The 24054-nt window shown below is 34.4% G+C and overlaps 1 protein-coding gene across 1 annotated transcript; it reads right to left on the reverse strand.

Annotated features, from left to right (window-relative positions):
* Positions 1-199: 199 nt before the first annotated feature.
* LOC136814367 (DNA-directed RNA polymerase I subunit RPA1-like) lies at positions 200-23928 on the reverse strand. The gene is made up of 41 exons (XM_067070897.1): positions 23521-23928; positions 22858-23163; positions 21599-21726; positions 20290-20419; positions 19839-20028; positions 19461-19616; positions 19117-19263; positions 18836-18958; positions 18541-18638; positions 18236-18374; positions 18021-18104; positions 17742-17880; positions 15567-15681; positions 15273-15381; positions 14600-14686; positions 14400-14477; positions 14004-14096; positions 13493-13704; positions 13107-13223; positions 12393-12550; positions 11811-11935; positions 11192-11407; positions 10761-10838; positions 10383-10532; positions 10112-10167; positions 9737-9919; positions 9282-9384; positions 8928-9022; positions 8621-8744; positions 8409-8458; positions 7964-8021; positions 7544-7653; positions 7204-7259; positions 6818-6945; positions 6361-6484; positions 5990-6060; positions 5657-5740; positions 5200-5259; positions 1479-1586; positions 1064-1174; positions 200-769 (listed from the first exon to the last, which is right to left on the reverse strand). The coding sequence occupies exons 1-41, from the start codon at positions 23868-23870 to the stop codon at positions 473-475; spliced, it is 5346 nt and encodes a 1781-aa protein (XP_066926998.1). The 5' UTR covers positions 23871-23928; the 3' UTR covers positions 200-472.
* Between the last annotated feature and the right edge of the window lie 126 nt (positions 23929-24054).

The following is a 24054-nucleotide window of genomic DNA, read 5'->3' on the forward strand; positions in this document are numbered from 1 at the left end:
TTCAAATTAAACTGAAGAAGGAAACTATGTTTGATCATTCAAGCGTAACATAGTAATTATTGAATAACACGCAAAATGAGTAGTTGCTTTCAATTGGTTTAAAATAGTTTATCCTAGGTAAAAGCCATATCCAGAGACATTGTCATCATTTTCAAAGTTCAGACTATTCACATTCGAATAAGAATAAGAGTTTTTTTCTTGACAAGTTTTCTATTTTCAACAAAATATTGTATACTAAATTCTATAAAATACCAAAATCTATAAAAGTTAAAAAACTTCTTTAGGATTAGGAAATCACATAACTAAATAACAGTTTGTCGCAGTTTCTTAGCCTTTATCCGTTGTTACGACAATAAAAAATATGTAAATTCAGTCTCGTTTCCAAACGAATTCGTTCATTTGTTTTAATTTCTAATCCCAATGCATGTTTTAAGACCAGCTCCGATCAAACGACAAAAAAATCTCATATCTCTCAAACCGTTAGTTTTGGTAACAAGTCCATCATTCCAGTTCCCTGGTTGATGACACGTCCAACGATAATACGAGATGAAGGCGATCCCAATTCGTCCGCCTGACCGAACGCAGCGGCCGTTTTCAAGAAACTCATACTGGTTTCAAAACTCATCTTTTGGAAAGGGAAAGGATTGGATTCGATACCGAACCGATTGAAAGGCCTGTATACACCTTCGAATGTCATGTAATCTGCGATGAGTGATAAATGACGCGGATCAATCTCGATACCGTAAACTTTGAACACATCTTGAACCTCCTGAAAGGTGTTAAAAAGAGAAGAACTGGTTAATAAACGATGAGTTACAATACAGACAATGCTACAATGAGTTTTAAAAACAGAAGACGTTTGCAATACGGATGAGTTGAGCTCACAGCTTTTATTACCGTCCGTATAAAAAAGTAGATATTTTGCATTGAATACCAAGCTACTTATCACATATTCCTTTTTAAGAATTAATGGACAGTGCCCTATTGATCAAACCCAGATCATCAATCACCCCTATCCAGTTCACAGAACCTAACATTGTGTAGAATAAACCTGATAGTGTACCTTGATAAGAACTCTTCTACCGGCTTCTATTCCATAAGCTTTTGCAATCTTATGAATGTTATTTGAATAGAGTGTTCCAAGCTCTAAAATATCTGGGAATCTCCATAGTTGCTAAGAAAAGAGAAGGGAAAAGAAAATCATGGATTTCTTGGTTTTTCTGTACGAAGTATGAAACAAACGTTCACTATTAAATGGAAACATTTCGTGTTACTTAAAACAGCTTTGATTAAAACTGGCCGTGCTCCCCTTGAAAAAAATTATAATTTCTGTGGTTTCAATTTCACGTTGGGTTAATAAACATTACTACTTTTATTCGTGTAACAAAAAATTAAAGTTAAAAGTGTGGAAGACTACTTCGATTGAATATATCTAACAAACCAACGAACAACCGGTTATCAAAATTAGCATAGCTTACACGAAGATTAACTCCTTCACATTTCAAACGATGTCGCCCAGCTTCTGACGGGTTTTTACACTGTGACGTCATGGCTCGCTCGATACCTGGTGCTTCCAGTATCACAGCCTAAAGTAGAAAAGTAAATGATTTTGGAAGAAAGTCATACATCCAAGGCAATGTTACATAACAGTAGAATGTTATGAATCAGTAAGATAAACAATTAGCAGTTAAAATAGAGGCAAAGAAAAAGGTGTTTCTGTAGTCAAGATAGAACTTTTGAAATATTTATCAAATTGACTAACAATTTTACACGTCTGTACCAAATATGAATCGACATCTTTTGTAAAAATTTCGACATCATTGGTGACGTCATCGCTACCATACACCCCTCCCACCCGAAGATGTTTCCCACGGTAAAAAATAGGACGATGCTCGAAGGGTTAAGGTGGTCGTTAACACTTCTGAGATAGGATCATCTTTTTCGGGTCGATTTTTCGATTTTTGGTTTAAATTAAAGTTTGAACCTTGCTAAACAATATCCCGAAGTTTTATTTCATATAAAGAAGAGGGAAGTCGAAAACTTTAGGTCTTTAGACACGTACCTGAGCAGATTTTGTGGTCCGCCCCAAACGCCCACCCCACCGCCCGTCACGAAAATCGCAATATTAGCCCTTCTGGTTCTTGGAGCGACTCCAAATTTTTACTATCGCTACTTAGAGCCACAAAGAACATTCCCGGAAAATTTTACACCGGTACTGTTAATAGTTCCGGATTTATGACAATCAAAACAAACCCGCCATCTTGAATCTTGTCAAATTTCAAGTGTGGATTATTGGTAAAGGGAATGGCTGTGGAAATGGCTGTTTCATGGCTTATTTTCTTGTAGTAAGTGATGGTTTGATGCTTCCTTTTTATATAAAGAGCTTCTCAAAACTCCAAGGAACATTTTTACTTGATAAACTTTCCAATTTCCTTCCCATTGGGATCAAATTTCAGCGCCACACAATGTGTGACAGGTACGTGTTATGTTTCTTTGTTTTCTCTCTCTTTTTGGTTATTTAATTGATAATTTATTGTTTAAAACGTCCATAATTTCTTCTTGAAGCTATCCATACACATTTAGTTGGATTTTGATAGTGATATAGTTGATTATTTGGTGTATTTCGGGGTTTTCGCAAAAGTGAAAGTGAAAGTGCTCTTTATTAGACTTGAGCGCAGCTTGTATTTCAAGTAATAGGGATAAAAATTTGCTTTGTTACAGTGAAATGTGTTACTTTAACCAATGAAAGGGTTAGGGAATACTTTTCAATCACTTTTCACCAAATTTAAGCTTTTTCGCAAGCAAAAGTAAGGTTAACGCAACTTTTTTGTATGTTTGCGGTAATCTCAGGGTTCTGCGCGACACCATAAATTTGCTGAGACATGCAAAAGAAAATGGCTTGACTTTCTTTCTTAAGGTGAAGAAAATTGGATCAGTGCATCAAGTTCAACTGAAATCTGTCAAAAATCCCATATTGAAAGCTTTTTTTCCTCTTTCTACAGCAAAAAATAGTTTTAAGGCCAGTTTACGCAAAACAGCAAAACCGGGGGTTTTCAATCTTGTGGCGGAAGAATCTCAAGATTGGCTGGTCCGATTTATTTGGAATTTTGTACACAGCTTTGTCTTAGTGCAAGGGGTGTTTTGAGTGAAACAGATTTTTCAAAAAATGTTTTGTTGATTTCGAAATAAACAAGTAATACTTTAATGGACCTACCTATTTATAAAACGAATAATTAGAATTTAATGGAAGTAATGTATAATTTTAAATTTCGATTTATATATCTATTGGAACGGAGAAATCAATTAAGAAACGCATCGATGTTTAACGGTGAAAGAAAAATCATGAAAATCTGTCGAGTATAAGTTGAAAAAATGAAGGAAAACCGTTTTACGCCGGTTTTCGGCTGTTCCGGCGATTTTTAAGGAGTTCCGGATTCAAAGGATGATTTTTTTGGAAATCAAACGATGCTAAGTTTTGGGCATCATCATAAAGAACATTTTTCTGTAAAGAAACAATTAAATAAGTTGAAAAAATGTGACGGAAATGTGAAAATACGACGATTTCCGGCACATTTCCGGTTCTACAGACCGGAAAAAATTTTTTTTTCGGCAAACGGTTTTCGACACCTTTTCGGCAGTACTAATGTGCATCTATGTGCAAAAAATCGCGAAGAACTAATGATAAAATCTCGAGAAAATCTCAAAAAACCGCTTTTTTCGGGACATTTCCGGTTCTACCGGCCGGAAAAATTTTTTTTCGAAAATCGGGCTCCGTCACATTCGAGGGTTTATAGTAATGCACCTTTGTGCAAAAAATCAGAAAAATTGAATGAGCCAATCTCGAGAAAAGTTGGTAACTAACGAACGAACGAACGAACGAACGAACTAACGAACACGGGTTAATTTATAGGACCTCCACCCCACCGGGGTAGGTCCAACAAGCTATATGCTGAATGGACCTACCTGATGATGAAAGTTAGATAGCGATGTAAAAAGAAAAATGAAAAAAAATAATTGAATCATGCTTGATGGTGAGCATTGTTATCAATAATGTTTTTGTGTAGTGAAAAATATAGAAATATAAGGAAAAAATCCAATGAAAATCTGCAAAAATAAAGAAATTCAAGAAATACTGTCTTTCCGGCGAAAAAAGGTTGTTCCGGCGACTTTTAAAATAGTTCCGGCTTCAAAAATCAATTTTATTGAAAATTGAAACATGCTCGATGGTGGGCATTGCTATTAATAATGTTTTTGAATGAAAAAACAACCAATTATAAGGAAAAAGTCCAATGAAAATCTAGAAAAACGGCGATTTCCGGCATATTTCAGGCATTTTCCACCGGAAAAAATTTTTTCTGAAAAATCGGACTCGGCCATGTTTAGGGCATTGTTAACACGCATCTTTGAGCAAAAAATCAGAAAATACTAATGATAAAATCTCGAGAAAATGCCAAAAAAACAGTTTTTCCGGCATATTTCCGGCATTTTCGGCCGGAAAAGCTGTTTTTCGAAAATCGGGCTCCGTCACAATTTAGGTATTGACATTTTACATCATTGTGCAAAATTTCATGAAAGAATATAAAGTACAGCTCAAGAAATTCAAGAAATACCGTTTTTCCGGCGAAAATCAGCTGTTCCGGCGATTTTTAGAAAGTTCCGGCTTCAAAAATCTATTTTTTTGAAAATTGAAACATGCTTGATGGTGGGCATTGCTATTAATAATGTTTTTGAATGAAAAAAACAACCAATTATATGGAAAAAGTCCAATGAAAATCCGGAAAAACGGCGATTTCCGGCATATTTCCGCCCGGAAAAGCCCCAGTTTTTTGCGTTTTTACCCCCGGTTTTTGATTTTTTTTTTAATTTTTTCACTCAAAACACAGTAGGTCAATATTGTAACATAACTGCCAAATATCAAAATCTAACTCCATCTGGTTGTTGAGATTTTTCTGCCACAAGATTTTGATATCTATTTTTAGAAATGACGTCGTGACCCCCGTCTTTGAAATTTCTAACATTTTTTTCTATTTTTAGATCAAGATAATAATGAAGTATCATCATACAAAATTTCAACAATATATCATTTATACATTTTGAGATATTTCAATTTGAATATTTTTTGACATTTTCAAAAAGTTTGTTAACGACCACCTTAAGAATAGGACAGTCAACATAGAAGGGTAAGAGTCACAAGCGAACCTTTTCAGCCAATTTTTCAATAATGTTGATCATCATGACTTTGCTTCCAGCCAAATCGAACTAAAATTGATAGAGAAGACAATAAACTAAAAACATTTGAAGGCATGGATACAACACTTTTGTTGAGCTATGATTATCATCTCGCTACTTTGTTTATATTCAAAGCCACTATATTTGTTTACTTCTAAATATTACCTCATTTATTAGAACTTAGTCTTTTTTACATTACATTTTTCTTATCTAATTAATTTTTTGCTAGTTACAGAAGATTTCTTACAACTAAAGTTCGCTTCTACGAATTTACTTCATCATGAGCATACAAGATTATTTAACAACTTTTGACCCTTCCGACTGAAGCTATAGAAAATTCCTATGCTCGGGAAACAATTCAATAGTCAAGTGGGAGGTTCCCGTTTTCAGATTCCTTTATATAATGGTTATGAAGAGTAAGCCGTACCTGGAAAGTTGCTTCACACCATTCACTGCTTTCATCGTCATGAGAATAATCGACTATAAAATTTCCACACGTTCGTAACACTCTCTGAAACAAACGAAATTATATCAATAATAACACCATACTTTTGACAGAGTTTTTCCTCACTAAAATTTCGTCTGTTCCAGTTTGAACATCAGCTGAGAGAAGTACTACTTATGCTGTTTCCAACTAAATGTAAACATTCAAATCGCTTACAAAATGGTATAGAGATGAGGTTTTATCCGATATTTACTACTGATTGAAAAATTCACCCGAATATGAATCTCTCCATCAAACCGAGCGACTCTAACTCACCGACTTTCTGGTATCAGAAGTTGATAACGATGGATGAAGACGAGCTGTAGAACGAGTTGGTGTTTCCACTACTAGAAATATGAAAAAGGATAAATTTGTTATAGATGAAAATTCTTTTTGGAACTTTTAAGCGTAAGTTCATTAGAAGTCTCAACTCTAAGGTAAATGAATACTTTATTCGACCTCAGCGGACCATGAAACACCCCGATTCTTTTTTTGTTATTGGTCATGTTTACACTGGCCCTAATTTGTGTTAGTTATGAATGGGCTTGTGGTAGATTAAGACATTCAAGTTATTAAGACTACATGGTATTACCATTTTCATCTTTAGTCACTTAGGGCCGACTAAGTTTTGGCCGATAAGGTATTACCATTTTCATCTTCGGGAAGCATGGGTTCATCTTCAGGAACGCTCCTCGACATCTCATCTGCTTCATCGACATCCTTCTCGTGGATTTCTTCTTCTCGGTCCTCTGGATTATCATATGAGGTGAACTACGACAAGAAAGAAGATAAGGTTATGTCGGATCAAGATTATATCGGATAATTATTTTCATTTTATGTTCGGTAGCATATGCGAACAACGATTGCGAACAGCTAAGAGTTAAAGCAGCTCAGGGTGTACGTGACCCGCGTGGTTTTCACACAAACGCCAGATTAAAAATAACATTCGTCGCCAGATTTACAAAAATTCCTTTCTGATTCGGAATGCAATAGCCATGTTTTCCACGACTAATCTTTATCCCATCAAGCTTTTTACGAATAAAGTAACATGACAGTGTTGCAATGGTGGCAGATGACAATTAACACTGATTAACATGAACCTACCTGCGTTCGTCGGCTTCTCCCTTTGACGTCATCAGCACCTCCGTCATTTTCTGCATCTTCGTCAGAAAGATCCGCCAAATCGTCCACTTCATCGGGCGCCACAGTTGGGGCGTTTTCGTCGCCCTCCTCTGGAAATAAAAAGAAATTGAGTTTGATGGACTTAACAGAAGCGGGTCTGAAGACATAGTCGATTGAACCGGAAATTCCCAATGTTTTCCTCAATATATGCTAGTGGTTCACCACCACGTTACGATGTCCAAGATTTACTCTTACTTCTCTTACTTCGTTATCAAGTTTCAGCGATTGTTTTCCTTAAAAAAGTTCCAGCCAGTATTTGATAATATCTTTAGATTGTTCTTCTTAAAAAGGCTGTGATTAAGACTCACCATTTTGACGATTGGCATTCTTCGGCGTGGAATCATCCTTCTCAGTTGTTAACAACCTATGCAGTGCAAAAAGAAGTTTCTATTAATCTATCTTCAATATACCAAAGCATGGTCAATGGATCAGTTATAGTGAATTGTATACAAATCTTTAGATGCAATTCTTTTAGTACAAGAAAGATAATGATAAAGTGACAAAAACATTACTGACTTGACAGAAACTGCAGTCGAATCTCTGCGGGATAGTAAAGAATATAAAGAATATCAATCAAAAACGAAACACTCAAATTTTGAAAATTTAGTTGAAGGGGAGAATCTGAAGAACAAGTATTGAATCTCATACGTTTTGGTTCTTTGGTGCAACATAATACGTTTGACAGCATTGGATATCATTTTCAAGAAATGAGTTTCCATGTAAAGTAGAATATCATCTGGTGATGCATGCGTCATTTCCTGAAGAAAGATAACCAATGAAAACAGAGATTCTTTGAAAAGACCTCTCTTATATACATCCCATATAACGTTGACGCCTCCATGATATATATTCCAATCAAACTTATGCTTAACCATTTGAGCGTACAAGAATTCTACTCCCGGGCCATAAGATTAGTCAATGTAACTTTTCAGTTACGGAAACGGCTGATTTTGAATTTGGCGAGGTCTGAGGTCTGAAAATGTATTAAAGAACAGTGCTGAATAAACCTCCTTTCAAGATCATTTTCTTGAAACCACCAAAATAAAAAAAATTCGATTTCTCCCATACCTCGTACGCATACTGTGGCAGTATTCCGATGCGGATTTTGAATTGACGTTTTGATATTCTGAAGATAGATGGGAGAAAGAACATGTTAATCTCGATGAGTTCATAGACAAAATTATATATACAAAGAAAGAACATGTTAATCTCGATGAATTCAGAGACAAAATTATATATACAAAGTTCAAAACCTGCACCCTATACTCTAAAATTCAAATTAAGTCTGTAACGATTTCGGGTTACATTATATAAATAGCCAACTTTCCAAAATTACACGAAGCTGATTTTTTGGGGTGATCTCAGAGTATACGGTATTTAAATGTAGATTCACCTAGGGGGCACTGACAAATAGCTTTCTCCTTTTTCCTCGTGATCATTTGTCAATCATACTCCAAAAGTTTGATTTTCATACTAGTACTATCAGAAGGTCTGGACTAAAACAATGGTATACCCTTCAGCGCTTTTAGCGATACATTCATCAACTGAAACAAGTTGCAAAACCTGAGTGAAAAAAAAAATGTTTTAAAGCTATTAAACTTTAGTTAAACGAAATTCGAAGATTTGTTTATTATCTAAACGAATTTGAATTTGCCACAAATAAATTAAACATCAATTAAATATCTTTGGTCCGAAGGGGTCTAGAACCCAGTGTCGAAAGCTTACATCGATGAGTTTTAATTTGGTAAGCTGTTTAGCGATTTGTTTGGCTTCAGTTTCTTTGCCAGCTTTAATAAGGACATCCATCTGTGGTGTCTTGATGGTCTCACTAGCTGTCATCAAAATCTCCCTGAAATTAAAGGAAGAATTTCAAATCAAGTTAACACAATGAGTTTTGGAATGGACACGTAATGCTTGCCTCTTAATAAAGACTTGGCCCTCCTTTCAAGTAAAGATATTAAGTGTGATGATATGAAGATTATCAAAGCTTTATGTGTAGTTTTAAGAATAGATGGAAGAATGTGCTGCCTACCTCAATCTAGGAATACCAAGTGTGACGTTCATTTCTCCTCTTCCGGCGAAATGGAAAGTGTTCAATGTCATCTGTGTTGACGGCTCCCCGATGGACTGGAAATGATTCAATAAAGGTAGATAGTTGAAAGACATGAAATTTGAAAAAATCCCAAAATGGAATATTGTTTAACTAACTATTGAAAAACATAATTCACCCATTTGCAATGAGTTCAAAAGTATGAAATACCAATTTTCAGCGATTTTTATGGGTTGTATTCAGAAACTCGAGGCTCAGCTAAACTTTCTGTGTTGATTGTTTGCAGATGGACTGAAAAGAGAGTTCGAGCAAAAGTAAATAGTACTAAAAACATACTTGGCCAGCAAGTAGGCCAACAGCTTCACCAGGTTGCACAAGTGACTTCAGGTATTTGATGTCCATCATTGGTTCAAAAGCGTCTTTACCCATCTTGCCAACACTGAAAGTCGCATAGAGGTGAAAGCTTAGTTCATGGAAACCCATTTCAGGCTCAGTGGGAGCGTTCTTCTACTGGACATGGATTGGTCTGAGGGGGTGAGCTTTTCAAATCGGAATCCTTAGATTGATGAAAAACAAATCTATAACTAGGTTTATTTTCCTAAAGTCAAAGCTACAACGATTTGAAAACTAAAAAAATTAGGAGAATCATTTGGAAGGCGAATAAACCTGTATTCTTCCAGTTGCTACAAGTCTGGGTTTTTATGGTTAGTCGATCATACAAGATATTGCATTATAAACATTTCTAGACTCTACCAATACGCTAAAAAGATTAACGGTTCCAAAAAACTTACTTCGTTCCGCTTTCTGTATCACTTTCATTGCCTTCTTCATCTTCAATGAGTTTGTTGTCCGGGTTGCATTCCGTATACATGCGCACCCGATTACGGAATTCTTCACTAACTGCACCGAAGTAACAAGAAGGATTATGTCGGGAAATAATTGGATCCAAAATCGGCTCACACCTCGACTCGTAGCTATAATGAAAAAGGAAAATTGAAAAAATGATCTTCTATGAATAAGCAGGTGGATACTACAAAGTAATTTAGGCGACTTTCAGAAAGAAAAAAACTTAGAAAAAATGATTCAGGACTTAATTCTGAAGAAATTTTAAAAATCTTAATAAACACTAGATTAGGAAAATAATGTTTTCTTTCTCGTCGTCTTACCTTCCCTTAGTGGGACCATCTGATTTCACCCAACGCTCCATCAGCTTCAAATCAGCCTAACCAAAGGGAATAAAAATTTCAATATTAAAACAAAAGTTCAAAGTTCTGAAGCCCAGTTATTTTATCTTCTTGCAAGAAACTGTGAGTAGGATAGGCGAGTAATGTTGAACTTCATATGTTACACAATTCGTTTTAAATACAATAGATAAATTGGTCAATAAATAGAATTGACTCTGATTCTAACTGATTTTTCGGTACAAAGCAATTATACCTTAGTACGAAGAAAAGTGGTTTCTTTGGAAGGGTATTTCTTTTCGACTTTCTTTCTAGTTTCTTTTTCGTACAAGAGGAATGGTGAAGAGCGTGAGTGGTGATAGGTGGATGAGTACGCTTCTCCGTTGACGCGACGCCATTTATCTTGCTTTAAGATTAACAAGAAATGATAAAATTATATGATAACCATAACATGATATGATAATCATAACACAAACTTTAGGATTTTTTGAATCTCTTCTAGGCTAAATAATAGGCCTAAAACACTATAGTCGCTATATTAGTGAGTAATGAATGTTACAGTACTGTTATCTCCAAAATTAACATCAAGTCATAACAGACTTTTCAGCTAAGGTAAAAGAACAGATTTGTTTACCTTTTTCTGTATTTTCTTAGCTTTCTTGACGTCCACAGCTTGGCTCACTTCGTTTGGATTCAAAATGGAAAGGTAAGCCTGAAAACGAATAAAGGAGGCGTTTAAAAACTAGGGATGAGCTGGAGTTTTTATAAGATACTTCACTAATAAGTCATTTGAAGTAATAAAGATGACGTGCTCTTTAGAAAAAGTAACAAAATTGCAATTCGACCAACAAAATCAAACAAGAACTATCTCCAAATTATCTCCAGAACTACATTAAATAAACAATGATGACTGTTTCACAAGATTATCATGTCCATCTTCATCTTCTGAATTAATTTCAAATTTGAAAATCCTCAATTTCTACAAAACCATGATTCCCTGCAATTTTGAAATTAATAAATAAAAGGCTTTCTATTTATCTACCTAAAAATTGCAATTAGACAAACCTTTTGGTTATCGATGACGGTTTTAAATTGATCTTGACGAAGATATTGACATTTCAAGACATCCACTCCATCATCACCATACATGAATTGCACAATTGATCCATCTCCGTCACGTACCGTCATATCATATTGTACGTACAACGCTTCTAAATGTTTGATCAAGCAACGTTGCAAGTATCCACTACGACTGGTCTTCACAGCAGTATCGATCAAACCCTGCAATGATGTACGTATGTATGTATTCATTAGTACTTACATACCACGATTCTTAACCTCCGGCAGTTTGAGGCTTTCTGAAGTCCGAAGGTTATCTAAATTCCAAATGTTATTAAAGGATGGAAAATTTCAAAGGCCTGGTTGGTCAGAAAAAATTATCAAAAATTGAGTACTTCAAGCTCTAAAGATTTAAATATTGACGAAATTTTCTAGAGACTTTTCCAAATCATCCATTGGAATCATCACAGGTTTTTCAGGGGTTTAAAAAGCCCAGCGTTAGTCCACTTCAGAGCTTGCATGAAATCATAAAATCAGTTCATACTTAAAACCAGAAAACCTGAATATCTGATTTCTAATTTCAGCGAAGGAATTAATGAAGTGAGCTCTTATAAACAAGGCTTACTTCTCTACCAGCCATACAATGGAAGAAATATTCTTGAGGGCGGATACCGGTTAAGAAACGCCCGTCAACGAAACCACCCGCTCTTGGTGATGTATCGTATGGTTGGAATGAAGGTAATGAACGCCCTAAGGATATAAAGAAAGAACTTGAAATCTTTGTAATAGGTTAAGCAAAGACAAAGCCTATCAGATCCAGGACTTAGCAACAACCTTTTTAAATTGTGAATACGGTAGGATGGCTAGACTGAGACCGATAGTCTGGGTAGGTAAAAATGTAATTTCGATTTGTTGTTGATCAGTGCAGGATTATAGTGTACTATCCACGCATTTGTACTTATATGCAGCAGAAAAATGTTGTTTTCTAGGAACAGGCAGCAGAAAGATTCCGGAAATAAGCAAAAAATATTTTGCCGGGAATGAGAAAGATTAGCCATCCTACAGAACCAATGACTGAATTCTTCCACTGTTTTCCTATTGGCTCTGATGGACTATGCTACAAATGACGTGACATGAAAAACCTTTCTACACTCCAATGATGTTGAGATTGAAGCAAGCAAAGAATACAATGATTCAAAGCACTAACCAGACATTGATAACGGCGGCCGCCTTCCTTCCAATTCAATTTGTCCGAGTAAACAAGAGATTTGCATGGTGTTGACTGTGGATCCCTTAGCACCTGATTGCACCATCATTTGAAGAGAGTTGGAAGGGAATTTCTGAATCAAACCACGCATACAAACACTGAAAGAAAAATAATTTATAATCATCACTGCAACGACTTCACAATTTTGCAGCGCAAACATCTTAAAAAATACCATGATAACTTTGAAGAGTGACGATGTCGAATTATGAAGCAATTGAAATTGTGAATATTAGCAATGACCAATCCAAGTTCATTAATCTGATCAAAGTTTCTCTGATAATTCAAAAGTTGACATGGATAAAAAGAAACTTTTGACAATGATCCGACACAGAGTCACTTCAATGATACCAAAGATACTAATGGCTATCAACTTCGTAGATTTATTTATGACTAGGGTATAAATGTTCAAGACGAAGGTATAAATGTTCAAGACGAAGGTATAAATGTTCAAGACGAAGGTATAAATGTTCAAGACGAGGGTATAAATGTTCAAGACGAAGGTATAAATGTTCAAAGCAAGGATTGTCTTCTCTGACGGAAAATGGATTTTACACAGGAAATATTCTTGACATTTTGGTAAATTATATACTTCGCTGAGACGGAAATCCGTCTGAGCCAGAAAAACTTTTAACACTGAAATATTGGAGGTCTTACCCGTTGATTTTGTTGTTGATGGCGTCTGTTCTTGATTTCATGCTGAGATCAAGTTGACGTAATTCAACGCCTTGGTTCGTCAGATGGGCTTTCTGAACACGATCAAATAAACCTTCACTAAAATTGAATATAGGTATTTTTTACATGAGCTCTTTTTCTTTGCATTTAGACTCTGTGAAAATAAGAACAAAATAGTGCTTCTTCGGACTTTAAGATTCTAAGCAGTTAGTAATATATTAAGATAGTGTTGAATGTAGAGTTGCTTCTCAGCATCTTTAATGACATGACAGATCCATCATATTTAGAAAATATAACAACATCTATCGTGTAATTCATTTATCGGTACTACTACCACGCACTATAATGAGATGTTTTCAAAGCTCTACCTGTCAATATCTGCTTGCATATTGAGAGCTTCGATAGCAGAATTATCACCACTCTGTCTTCCTTCATTCATAATTTCGCGCCTCTTCTCCTCGGCTGACTCAGCAACCAAGATAGCCTGGACGCCTAGGGTGAAGCCTGTATACTGTAAATAAGCTGTGAAAAGTCTTGCGATTGTGGATAGGAGTTTTCCTGAGGTTTCTCCACCATAGATCTAAAATGAATTAAAATTATCACCAGATCAAATTTCTACGCAATAAGGCCAGACTGACCATTAATTTTTGACCAACAATATAACATCGATCCGACATATTACCGTTGTTACAAATATTGTAACCAATGAAATTGGAACACATAAAAAGCAATAGTATCAAGTGACTTTTGAAAAAGTAACAATGCAGGCAGAAACCTTTTAATTTGTAAGGAAAATGTAAAAAAGGTAGGACATGTCACCCAAGCAATATCCCCTGAAATGGCAACTACCACGAAATATAAGGGGAGTTGGAAACTAACCTCATAAACACAGTGAACCAAACTAAAAGCAGTGGATCCATACTGTGTCTTATCCAAGATACCTGTCATCAATTCTCCTCCTCTTACGATCACCTTTTAAATGAAAAAACATCGTTGTAAGAAAAATAGATTTCTTTCTTCATAACATATTGTTTATCATGATATCTTAAGTCGAGGTGCGTTTTTATGCTGACAAAGAGCAATAAACAAAATGATTTCTCAAAATTTGTGGGAGAAAATTATTATTCCCTTTGTTTAAGAATGCTGTGTGAGCGAATGGTAGGAGTTAAATAATTTCTACTAAAAAATGACAATTTCAGTTAAAAGAGAAGAAAGGCTAAATTCCACCTGGAGTGCAATGAGGAAAAGAAACGAACTAAAGCTTAAAACATTCACCTGATTTTCTAGTAAAAAAGGGTCGTTGATATCTTTGATTGGAGTGTGGCTCTTCTTGGCTTTTTCCTTAGGCCAATTCTAAAAAATAATACGAAAGTTCTGATGAGCCTGTTACGAGGGTTTCTTTTTTCAAGTTGGCAGCTAAGCAATGAAAGAATCAATAACAATAGTTTATTCACAAAAAGGCATCTTAAACTTACATTGTCCGATACTTTAGCTTTATTTCCAGCCATGTTCAATGGGAATTTCCCTTTGGGTATGATGTTCAAAAGAATGGTGGAGAAAACCTGAAATTAAAATTTTGCAATGTAATTTTGACGCATCTCTTACCATTAAATTTCTGCGCACTTAAAATACTGGGTCATTTTTGGGGGGTTTTCATAAAAAATTTAAGCAAAGAGGACGAAAACACACCCCTTTCTCACAGCCCCGATGGAAGTTTTTCCCTCAGTGGGGATAAGATTTCTATCAAAATTCCATTGGGGATAGAAATCTAGTTTTGTAGTGCACATGCACTCCATTGAATTTTGACTTGAATGAAATTAAAGTCGATTTTTCCAGTGGGGCTGGAATTGCAGAATGTTTTTTTCCATGAGGACGGGGAATGATTTTGGGCAAATTTTCAGGGGCTCAGTGACACAGGGGGTGTTTTTTACTAACCATTAATCCGATTTTCAGGTAAATAATATTAAATTTCAGATGTAAATTTTATCCTAAATGGAAGAATCGTAATCGTTTCTCAAAAAAAGGACTAAGATGAGAAATGATCTTCAGGGTGAAGGGACTTTAATAAAAGGTTAAAAAAACTCTTTATCCTTTTTGATTTATAAGATATTGTAAGTAATTTAACTAGACAATGAATGAATAGCATACCTGCTTTCCTGACCAGAGCATTTTAGGTTTACGTATACATGGCGGCAACAATTTAATACGACCAGGTTTATCAATCAAACCGCTGTATATCAATTGCTGGTATTCTTCCCTAAAAACAAGGTAGGCGTAGTTGGAAATTCGATTTAAGTTATTTGTCTTGCAAACACTAACAAGCCCTGACAAACCCTAATTAGCCAGTCTCCAGAGCTGTAAAACTTCTATGAATAGAAGAAATTTAGAGTTCAACTTACGAATTAACGTTGTAATGATGTTGCTTTACTAATCCATACCTACCGTTCAAAAAGTGTATTTCTCGATGTCATCCTTACTCCTGATATGACATGATCTTGAATAAGACCAGCCAATGGTTTCCCATCTTTTGGACTGAGGTAGTTGTGATTAGTGCTAACTGAAGATGAAAGAAAACAGCCCATTTTATATACAGTTTTTAGAAGAAAAGCATATTTTTGCTGAGGAATTAGCCAATTAGGGATTAGTCCTGTGAAACAATTTCCAGAGTAGAAAACTTTGGCTCTTTCAAAAGGAGAGTCTATTTAGACTTTTTTGTGGAAGTTAACCAAATCAGCCCCAGCCTAAACTGCAAGGGGAAAAAGTGCTTTCAAAGTTGACAAAAAGGATGATATCATTAGATGAAGCATGAGGAAATAAATTTAGACATGCAAAAAGTTTAGACAAAATTTGATACCAATCGTATTTAAACCGACAAGACTTGCTTGTGTGTTTGCTTAAAAAGGTTATACTGTAGTACACTTTTTTGTTCAGGATTTCATGCACTATCCGATGGAATCAAACATTTCTATGGAAACTTAATTTTGAAAAATATTTTACTTTTATGTGCTTTTTCATTGTTTTTTTCCCTAGAATTTTGCATGTAATGTCAGTCTTCAGACCATAAAAACCCCTTCTGTAAACCCCTCTCAAATAAATCCCTAAATAAATTCATCAGAAATTGTTGTCACAGGTCCTAAGGAATGGCTTCTTGCTATCATTTCAGGGGGGGGGTACAGCCGCAGGGTACTAACCCATAGCCGGGTGGTGGTGTCTAATTTAGAAATTCAAAAAAGTTAGTACCCGGTACTAATTTTGGGGTGGGGGTGGGTATATCTCCAATTTTAAGTTAGTACCCGGTACCAATTTTAGGGTGGGGTGGGTATCATTTCAATTTTTCTTCAAGTACTCAGGCCCTGAATATGGTACATTTGTTTAATTTTTTGTTTAATTTTTTCCCTACTTTCTAAGAGGAGAATTTTATGACCACTAAGTTATACAAATATTGAAAAAGCTAATGTAAAGAAACCTATTGTTCAAATCAGTATTGTTTTAATTAGTGAGAAGGATAGTTCGTCTTTGATATCTCAAGTTAGAATGAGGTATATGTTTGTCATTGCCTTCTGATGAAAAGAATTACAAGCTGTTGCATCCAAAGTGATACAATCTGTCTTTTAAACAATAAAATTATTATCCAAGCTGATGATTGTTTTTGTTATAGGGGTTAGTTTATTTTAGTTTATTGCAGTTTATATTATACCCTATAGCTTATTTCTGTTTATATTTGTTTGTTTGTTTGTTTGTCTGTTTATGACAATTAAAACGGAGGCAGGTCAACTAAGCAAAGCCAACCAGAGCCAACAATGCAACTTTTTTCTATTTCAACTTCTTTCATAAGATTGACACAGTTTTGAATAATTTGAATAAATTACCAATCTATTGAAGAAAAAAATAAGGAAATCCATCCAATCCAAGCTTTCATACTATTCTTTAATTTTTATCAACTTGATTTTTACATCTTCTGATAGATATATACTTTTATTGCCGTTATTGCAGCTATATAATATTTTACTTTTGCCAAGGAATTTCATTGTTTTAACCTTGGTAATTAAAAGTTGTGTTTGATTTAAAGAACTTTTTAGAGGATCTGAGTTAAAAATATGGTATATACAAGTCATAATAACAACAAAGAGCTGCTTTTGCTGGCTTTTGAAAGATTGGGACCATGCTTGGCAAGTTTTAAGGGTGGTGTCTCCTATTTTCCTTGGCAATTTTAAAGCCGGAACCCGGTACTAAAAAGGGGGTGGTGGTACCTAAGACAATTTTTCTTAAAAATCAGGTTAGTACCCTATGGGTTAGTACCCTGCGGCTGTACCCCCCCTGATCATTTTCTTATTTTCTATCATACTAAATAATATGCCCACATGTTTTTTTGCATTGCACTTATATGCATATCTAAGCTCAAATTGGGCAAAAATAGACCTACGGAACACCAAGTCTGTTTTCGATTTTTGTATGCTTATACAAAAACATGTATTGTTTTTAGCCAAAAAAACATAACTATTTTTTTTTCTTGTAGAAAAGCATTTATTAAATCTTTCCATCTTTAAGGATCTTAATCTTTATAAAATCAGGAGTTTGAAATAGAAAACAAAAAAAAATGTAATGATCAATTCTAACCTAGATTGTAGGCTTCAGCTCGACCAAGTTCACTTTGGGGGAAGTGTGCATTCATTTCGTCACCATCAAAATCAGCATTATAGGATTTACAATTTGCATAGTGTAATCGCAGTGTTCTCTCCTTCGGTAAGACTTTCACCTGGAAAAAAAAGAGTATCCAAAGTATTCTTTGCGTTGTCTATTGTAACATAGTAGGAAGGCTTTTGATTAGATTAAATATGAATGAAATAATGATCTGTGATCTAGTGGTACTTTCTAATTAAATTATCAGGTAGAAACCTTGTGTGCCATTATACTGGGTCTGTGTAGTGTAGGTTGTCGATTCAGCAACATAACATCCCCATTCTGCAAGTGTCTGTAAACCTGTAAAAGTATGAAACATAATGTAACTTGGGAAAAGAAAATATATATTGACAAACTAATGATATAGATAAAATTAACTTTTTGCAATATTATACAAGACGACGGAAATAAAAACTTGTGAATTAATCTACCTTTTTGTTAGCATTAAAATTACGATTAGGAAGATCAGAGCTAAGAAGTTTTCTAGCTAATCCCCTTCTTTGATCTTCATTTTGTTTTCCTGGTGGTAACATCCGTTTACTGCCATCCTCCAGCTCAATCATCACAGCCCTGAAAACAGTTTAATTTGGGTTTGAGATTACTGTTTTAACTGGGAAGAGTGAAAACTGAGAGTGTTATTGTGTACAAAATCATCTAAATCATTCCAAAAAATCAAAAAATATAATACTCTCGATAATTATCATATTCAAATTGCTGCCAAAAAAAAAATCTTTACCCTGGGTATTTATTAGGACCATTAATGACCATTTCTTGAAGTTGCTTTAGGTTAAGTGGAGTTACTGGTTGAGCATAAGTTAATTTGCTTGCAAAGACCTAAAATTAAAGAACAAAAAACAAAGACTAAATGATGAAACCCAAACCTAATTTACCAGTCTAAAGGCATAAGATACAGATGTAATGTCATACACTTCTAGAGCAAGCTTATGAAGGATGCTAAATGCTAATGTTATTATTACCTCGTGGAAAGTTTAGAGTAGAATTATTATTTTTTAATTATGAAAAATACTTACCATAGGAACACCAATCTCATCAGTGTTGATGAAGGGGTCAGGAGAAATGACAGAGCGACAGGCATAATTGACACGTTTCCCCATCATGTGCTTACGAAACAAGCCTTCTTTCTTCTCCAAAAGCTAGAAGAAACAGTTTTTATTGCTGTACAATGGCTTCATTCCAAGCAAAATTCAAAACATGAATAGTTAAATTTCCTAGCCTATGATAATTTTGATTTTAATTTTTGTTAAAATAAAAAATAAAAACTTGTGAATAAAAGGTAATTTTAAATACAAACCTGCTTGACACCAGGCATTGGTGAGGTGTTAAGCTTATCTAGAGAGCTATCCATAAAGCGGTTTACGTCTCCTTGAAGTGTGAACCAAGCAGAATTCAACTGCTCTTTGTAAGTTGTACCAGGAATACTACGGTTTTGTGGACCTCTCTTGAAAATAAAAGAGATGTCAACATAAAAGTAAAATTAATGGAAACCTTTTGTTGATAAAGTTTAGAGTATTTGTAATACATGTCATTATATACAATATACAAAAAAGCCCACATGATTGTCTGATGCTATAAGACTGATTGATGGTCTACTCACAAATCTAAGTAGAAAAATGTAAAATGCAAAGTATTACTTACTTGGCCACTCTTTTTAGCATATGTGACAGGAATAAATTCATCACTTCCTTCTTGTATTTTGAACAAGATTTCTTCCAAAACTTGACAGGATGATAGAATTTGATTCAGATTGGCCGTTTGCGGATTTTCAAATTTCAAATCACCCATAGCTGATTGCTGAAACCATTCAATTCAGAAAAATTTCAAAATCTAATACGTAATAGTGTCTTGTCATTGTTTTACCTTTCCAGTTGAACTGTAAAAGATGTACATTTTTTTCTAATAGGAAAACAGGCAATTTCTTAATTCTTGTTTTTATAAAATCTATTTTACATATACTTCGATATGCTATAATGCAAACTTCGACACCAGTAATTGTTGATACTCAAATTAACTTACAGGACGAAATCGGATCGGAGGGACAACAATATTATCGAGAAAGAAGATTTCAGGTGTTGTAACTTTCTTGGATGCATCTGGAACTTTATATGAGCCCAAAAGACATTTCATGGCTTTGTTTTCTGTATTCCACAATTGAATGAAATGATTTTTGACCTCTTCAGGTGTGATATATTCATCATTTGTAAGCCTGAAAAGATTTGAGCGGCTGAAAATGACTGAACTAGTTGAGGACATGTAAACTGATTCTAAGTTGACAGCGCATCTTTTCAAAGAAAGTCACTACCATTTGGATACACTAACCAGAGAAAAACTGATTTAAAAAGGTTTTTCATTGCAAACAGCAAAATAATAGAACAATGGAAAGAAAATTATGGCAAGCAATCTTAAAAAGCCATGTCATTAAATGAAACTTGGTAGTAGATTGAAATCACTTTAAGGTCACTTTTACCTTCTCCTGAGATCAGTTTCATTTTCATGATCAGAATCTTTAGGATCATCATCGCCTAGCTCATTTTCTTCATTCTTGTTTTCCTCTTCGTAACCTTCATCTTCTGCTTCCCACATATCTTCCTCTTGAACTATAAAACAGATAAAATAGTTATCACACGCTTGTTATCAAACAAATATCTGCTAAGTATTTCTAACTATGCAGGGATCATGAGTTTTGTTTTCTTAATTGTAATTGTGAACTATCATACCAAATATGAAGCCAGAGTACTGAGCAAAGCCAGATTCTATCTATACCTTTCCTAGTCTATAATGGTTAACATGATTTAGGTGATTTAAAGAAGGGATGAAAACATTGACTCTTCCTCTACATGAAAAAAGGGCCATATAAATCACAAAGATGACCACTACAGTAAAACTTTAAATTTTGTAAGGCATTAATTTTGAGATTGAACCTTTAGCCATGTGAACGACAATTATACAGACACCAAAAAGGCATGAAAATAATCTTTATACCAAAATTTTGATTTCTGAAAAGGTTTAAAATTCCTTCCTGCTAAGTTAGGAAAAATTGATTTGTTTTTTCTGACTTTCAAAGCTGCAAAATAAGCATCGGTCATCGGTCAATATCTGACTGAAAAAGCAATTTGACCGACTGAAAATCTTTTGTGTCGCTCGTGATGTCCAAATGAAAAGATGAATAAAAGTTAAAACCATTAACTTGAGTTGAAAGTAAATACTTTTCACCCCTGTCTCTTAGCCTATTCTTTTACAAGCCACTTCCTTTGTAGCTTTCAAGACAGTTTCTAAAGTTTACTTTATAGTAACTGCATTCTTCGTAATTTTATTAACAGGTGTTTCTAAGCTCACTTTTTATCCACTCGCTTTCTTTTTAACTTTCAAGAGTGTTTCTAAGTTCACTTTTATCAACTCACTTTCTTAGTAACTTTTGAGGGTGTTTCACTTTTTCTCAACTCACTTTCTTCTTAAATTTCAAGGGTGTATCCAAGGTCATTTTTATTGACTAGCTTAGCTTATTTTATAACTTTCAAGAGTATTTTAAGTTCACTTTTATTGAATATCTTTCTCTGTTACAGTGACGAGTTGTTTCAAGGTCACTTTTATCTACTTGCTTTCTCCATAACTTTCACGACTGTATAATTTTAGAAAAAAGATAGACTGAATGATGACCCACAGGATTTTGAGTTTGACCAACAGGATTTCATTTCAGTTGATTCAATTGATTAAAAATATCTATTTGCAGGCTTGAACTTCCTTGTTACTTTTTGAAAAAAATTTACAGGTGGTACCTTCATTATTCTGTTGTTGTGAATTAGTGGATGTTTTCTTGGTTTTGTCTATGGTTTTTGAGGCAACAGCCCTTTTCACGGTTGATTCAGCAACAGACTTAAAGAAAATCCTGATATTGTGCTCTTGTCTAAAAATGAAGAAACATTATTATGCCTGATTCGAGTCCAAAAATGTCCAGTTGTTTATTTATTTGTTGCTTTTTTTGAATAAATCAAAGAAGAACAAGTGATACTTTTATGGACCTACCTGGTTGTGCATTTAACATATTTATAATTGATATCTACGTGACGTGACGTGACCATTAAACAATAATTTGGCTAAGAACATTAACATATGCTTATTAATAGTGATTCTTATAGATAAAGATGCGTTTTTTGAGCTCTTTTTTACAGAAATCTGCTTGAGCCATCTTTTACCTATTTCATGCAAAAAATCAGAAAAAAACAATGATCCAATATTTCACAAAGTCCAAAAAACTCTTTTTTTGGCCGTTTTTTAGCTGAAATTTACCCCAAAAAGATTTTTTCAAAAATCGAGCTCCGTCACATTCGAGGGTTTATAGTTATGTATCTTTGTGCAAAAAATCATAAAGAATGAAAGAGCCAATCTCGAGAAAAGCTTATACCTAAGTAATTGATAATGTGCTTATAAAAAAATGTCGAATTTGGCCAGTTTTTCTATAAAAACACGCCAAGCAACCAAAATTTCATGTCTAAACACATTTATTCTTTCAAAAGTAAGCCCCATGGGCAAAAAAAACATTTATCTCATAAAAAAATTGAGTAATTTGACTAAGAACATTGATGTATGCTTATTAATAGTGATTCTTATAGATAAACATGCGTTTTTTGAGCCAACAAAATCTTTTTGCAAAAATCTGCTTGAGTCATCTTTTACCTATAATGGTACCCTACTTTCATTCAAAAAATCAGAAAAAATTAATGATCCATTTTGCACCTTTGTACTAAAAATCCAAAGATTCCTATGATTCAATCCTGAGAAAAGTTGGTAACAGACGGACGAACGGACGAACGAACACAGGTTAATTTATAGGACTTCCACCCCACCGGGGTAGGTCCAAAAAACAATGGATATAGGTAATAATTACCACAAGGTAATGAGATACATTATGTCATCTTTTTTATTTTTTGCATTTATCATATCAATGCTCTCTTTGCCAATCAGACTCCCTATATTTTTCAAGTTGACAATATTGATTGATTATGCAAATGAAAAAAAATAAATTATCATATCTTACCTGATATTTCGTTTGATAGAGTTACAATGTGGACATTCTTTTACTGTTGACAAAAGTTTGCTTTTGATGAAACCATTCATGATATCCAGACGAGCTTTCACTAGATTTTTTGTGAATTCAGATTTCTTTGATTCAGTTTTGTTGGCAATGACTTCATGATAGAAATTATCAATTTCACGGCACACTTTTCTCTGTAAATCAATATCTGTAGTGCTGCAATGTGCATTTTCTGCAAGAGCCGAAATGTAGATATTATCTAAGTTTTGAGCCTCTGTAAGAAATTCCTTGTCCAATAGCTCAATTTGCCTGAAATATGAAAAAACATTTTCATTTCATATATAACGACAAGTATGGTTAACTTGGAGGTGATTTACAATAAAAGACAACAAAAGAGTTGAAGGAAAGAGAACCAAGTGAAAAAGTACAAAGAGACTTTTTGTCTCCCGAAAGTTGCTATATACACACCAAGCACTTTTGAGAAAAATAATTCCAACACCACAGTTTAGAAAGGAGCAGTAAGGCAAGTGTGATAGAGTGCGATAACATAAACTTAAGCTTTTAAGCTTGTATCTTTCATATAATTTGCAAAGATGCTCAATCAGGCTCAATCAGACTTTAGACAAATCAATTAAGAAAATAAAAGGAAAGTATATAGATTTTCACCTCACAAATAAATGTGTCACTGATAATTTTGTAATGAGTCGATGACATGTAAAGCAGGATCCACGTAATAATTTGATCATCAGTTTATAAAACATGGGATGGTATATTGGCAATGGTAATTCAATATGACCAAAGTGTCCAGGACAGTGTACAGAACTCAAGCCACATGTTTCACATCGATCTGACAGGTCCATTGCAGGGCCAAGAACAGGATCACAAAGCCCATTGGTAACAGGATGACCCAACACATCAAATGTTTCTGTGGATGTTATTCTTCTGACAGAGAGTTGTTTGATTTCATCAGAAGTGTACAATGCAAAATTAACACTTTGTATCCTTTCATGAAACATCTTGATTCAACCACTTCACCCACAAAACCAATTATTTATTGTATTTTTGTTTGTTGTTTACTCTAAAAAAAAGAATTATTTAAAAATTCAAATTATTTAGTTATTTTAGTTAATTTTTGCCTATTTCGGGAGATATAGAACTTGCAAAACCCCACGAGCTGACTCACAAAATTAAATCAATAGG

The sequence above is a fragment of the Clytia hemisphaerica genome, unplaced genomic scaffold (genome assembly GCF_902728285.1).
Source record: "Clytia hemisphaerica strain Z4C2 unplaced genomic scaffold, Clytia hemisphaerica genome assembly, whole genome shotgun sequence".
NCBI classification, from domain to species: Eukaryota; Metazoa; Cnidaria; class Hydrozoa; order Leptothecata; family Clytiidae; genus Clytia; species Clytia hemisphaerica.

What these genes read in the sequence shown, in the direction of transcription:
- LOC136814367 (XM_067070897.1), bottom strand. Translation starts at nt 23,870, where the DNA reads ATGTTTCATGAAAGGATACAAAGTGTTAATTTTGCATTGTACACTTCT. An exon ending in AGCTGAAGCCTACAATCTAG is followed by an intron (nt 15,682 to 17,741) that starts GTTAGAATTGAT and finishes TTTCATCTTCAG; the next exon opens with TTAGCACTAATCACAACTAC. An exon ending in GTAGAAGAGTTCTTATCAAG is followed by an intron (nt 770 to 1,063) that starts GTACACTATCAG and finishes AACACCTTTCAG; the next exon opens with GAGGTTCAAGATGTGTTCAA.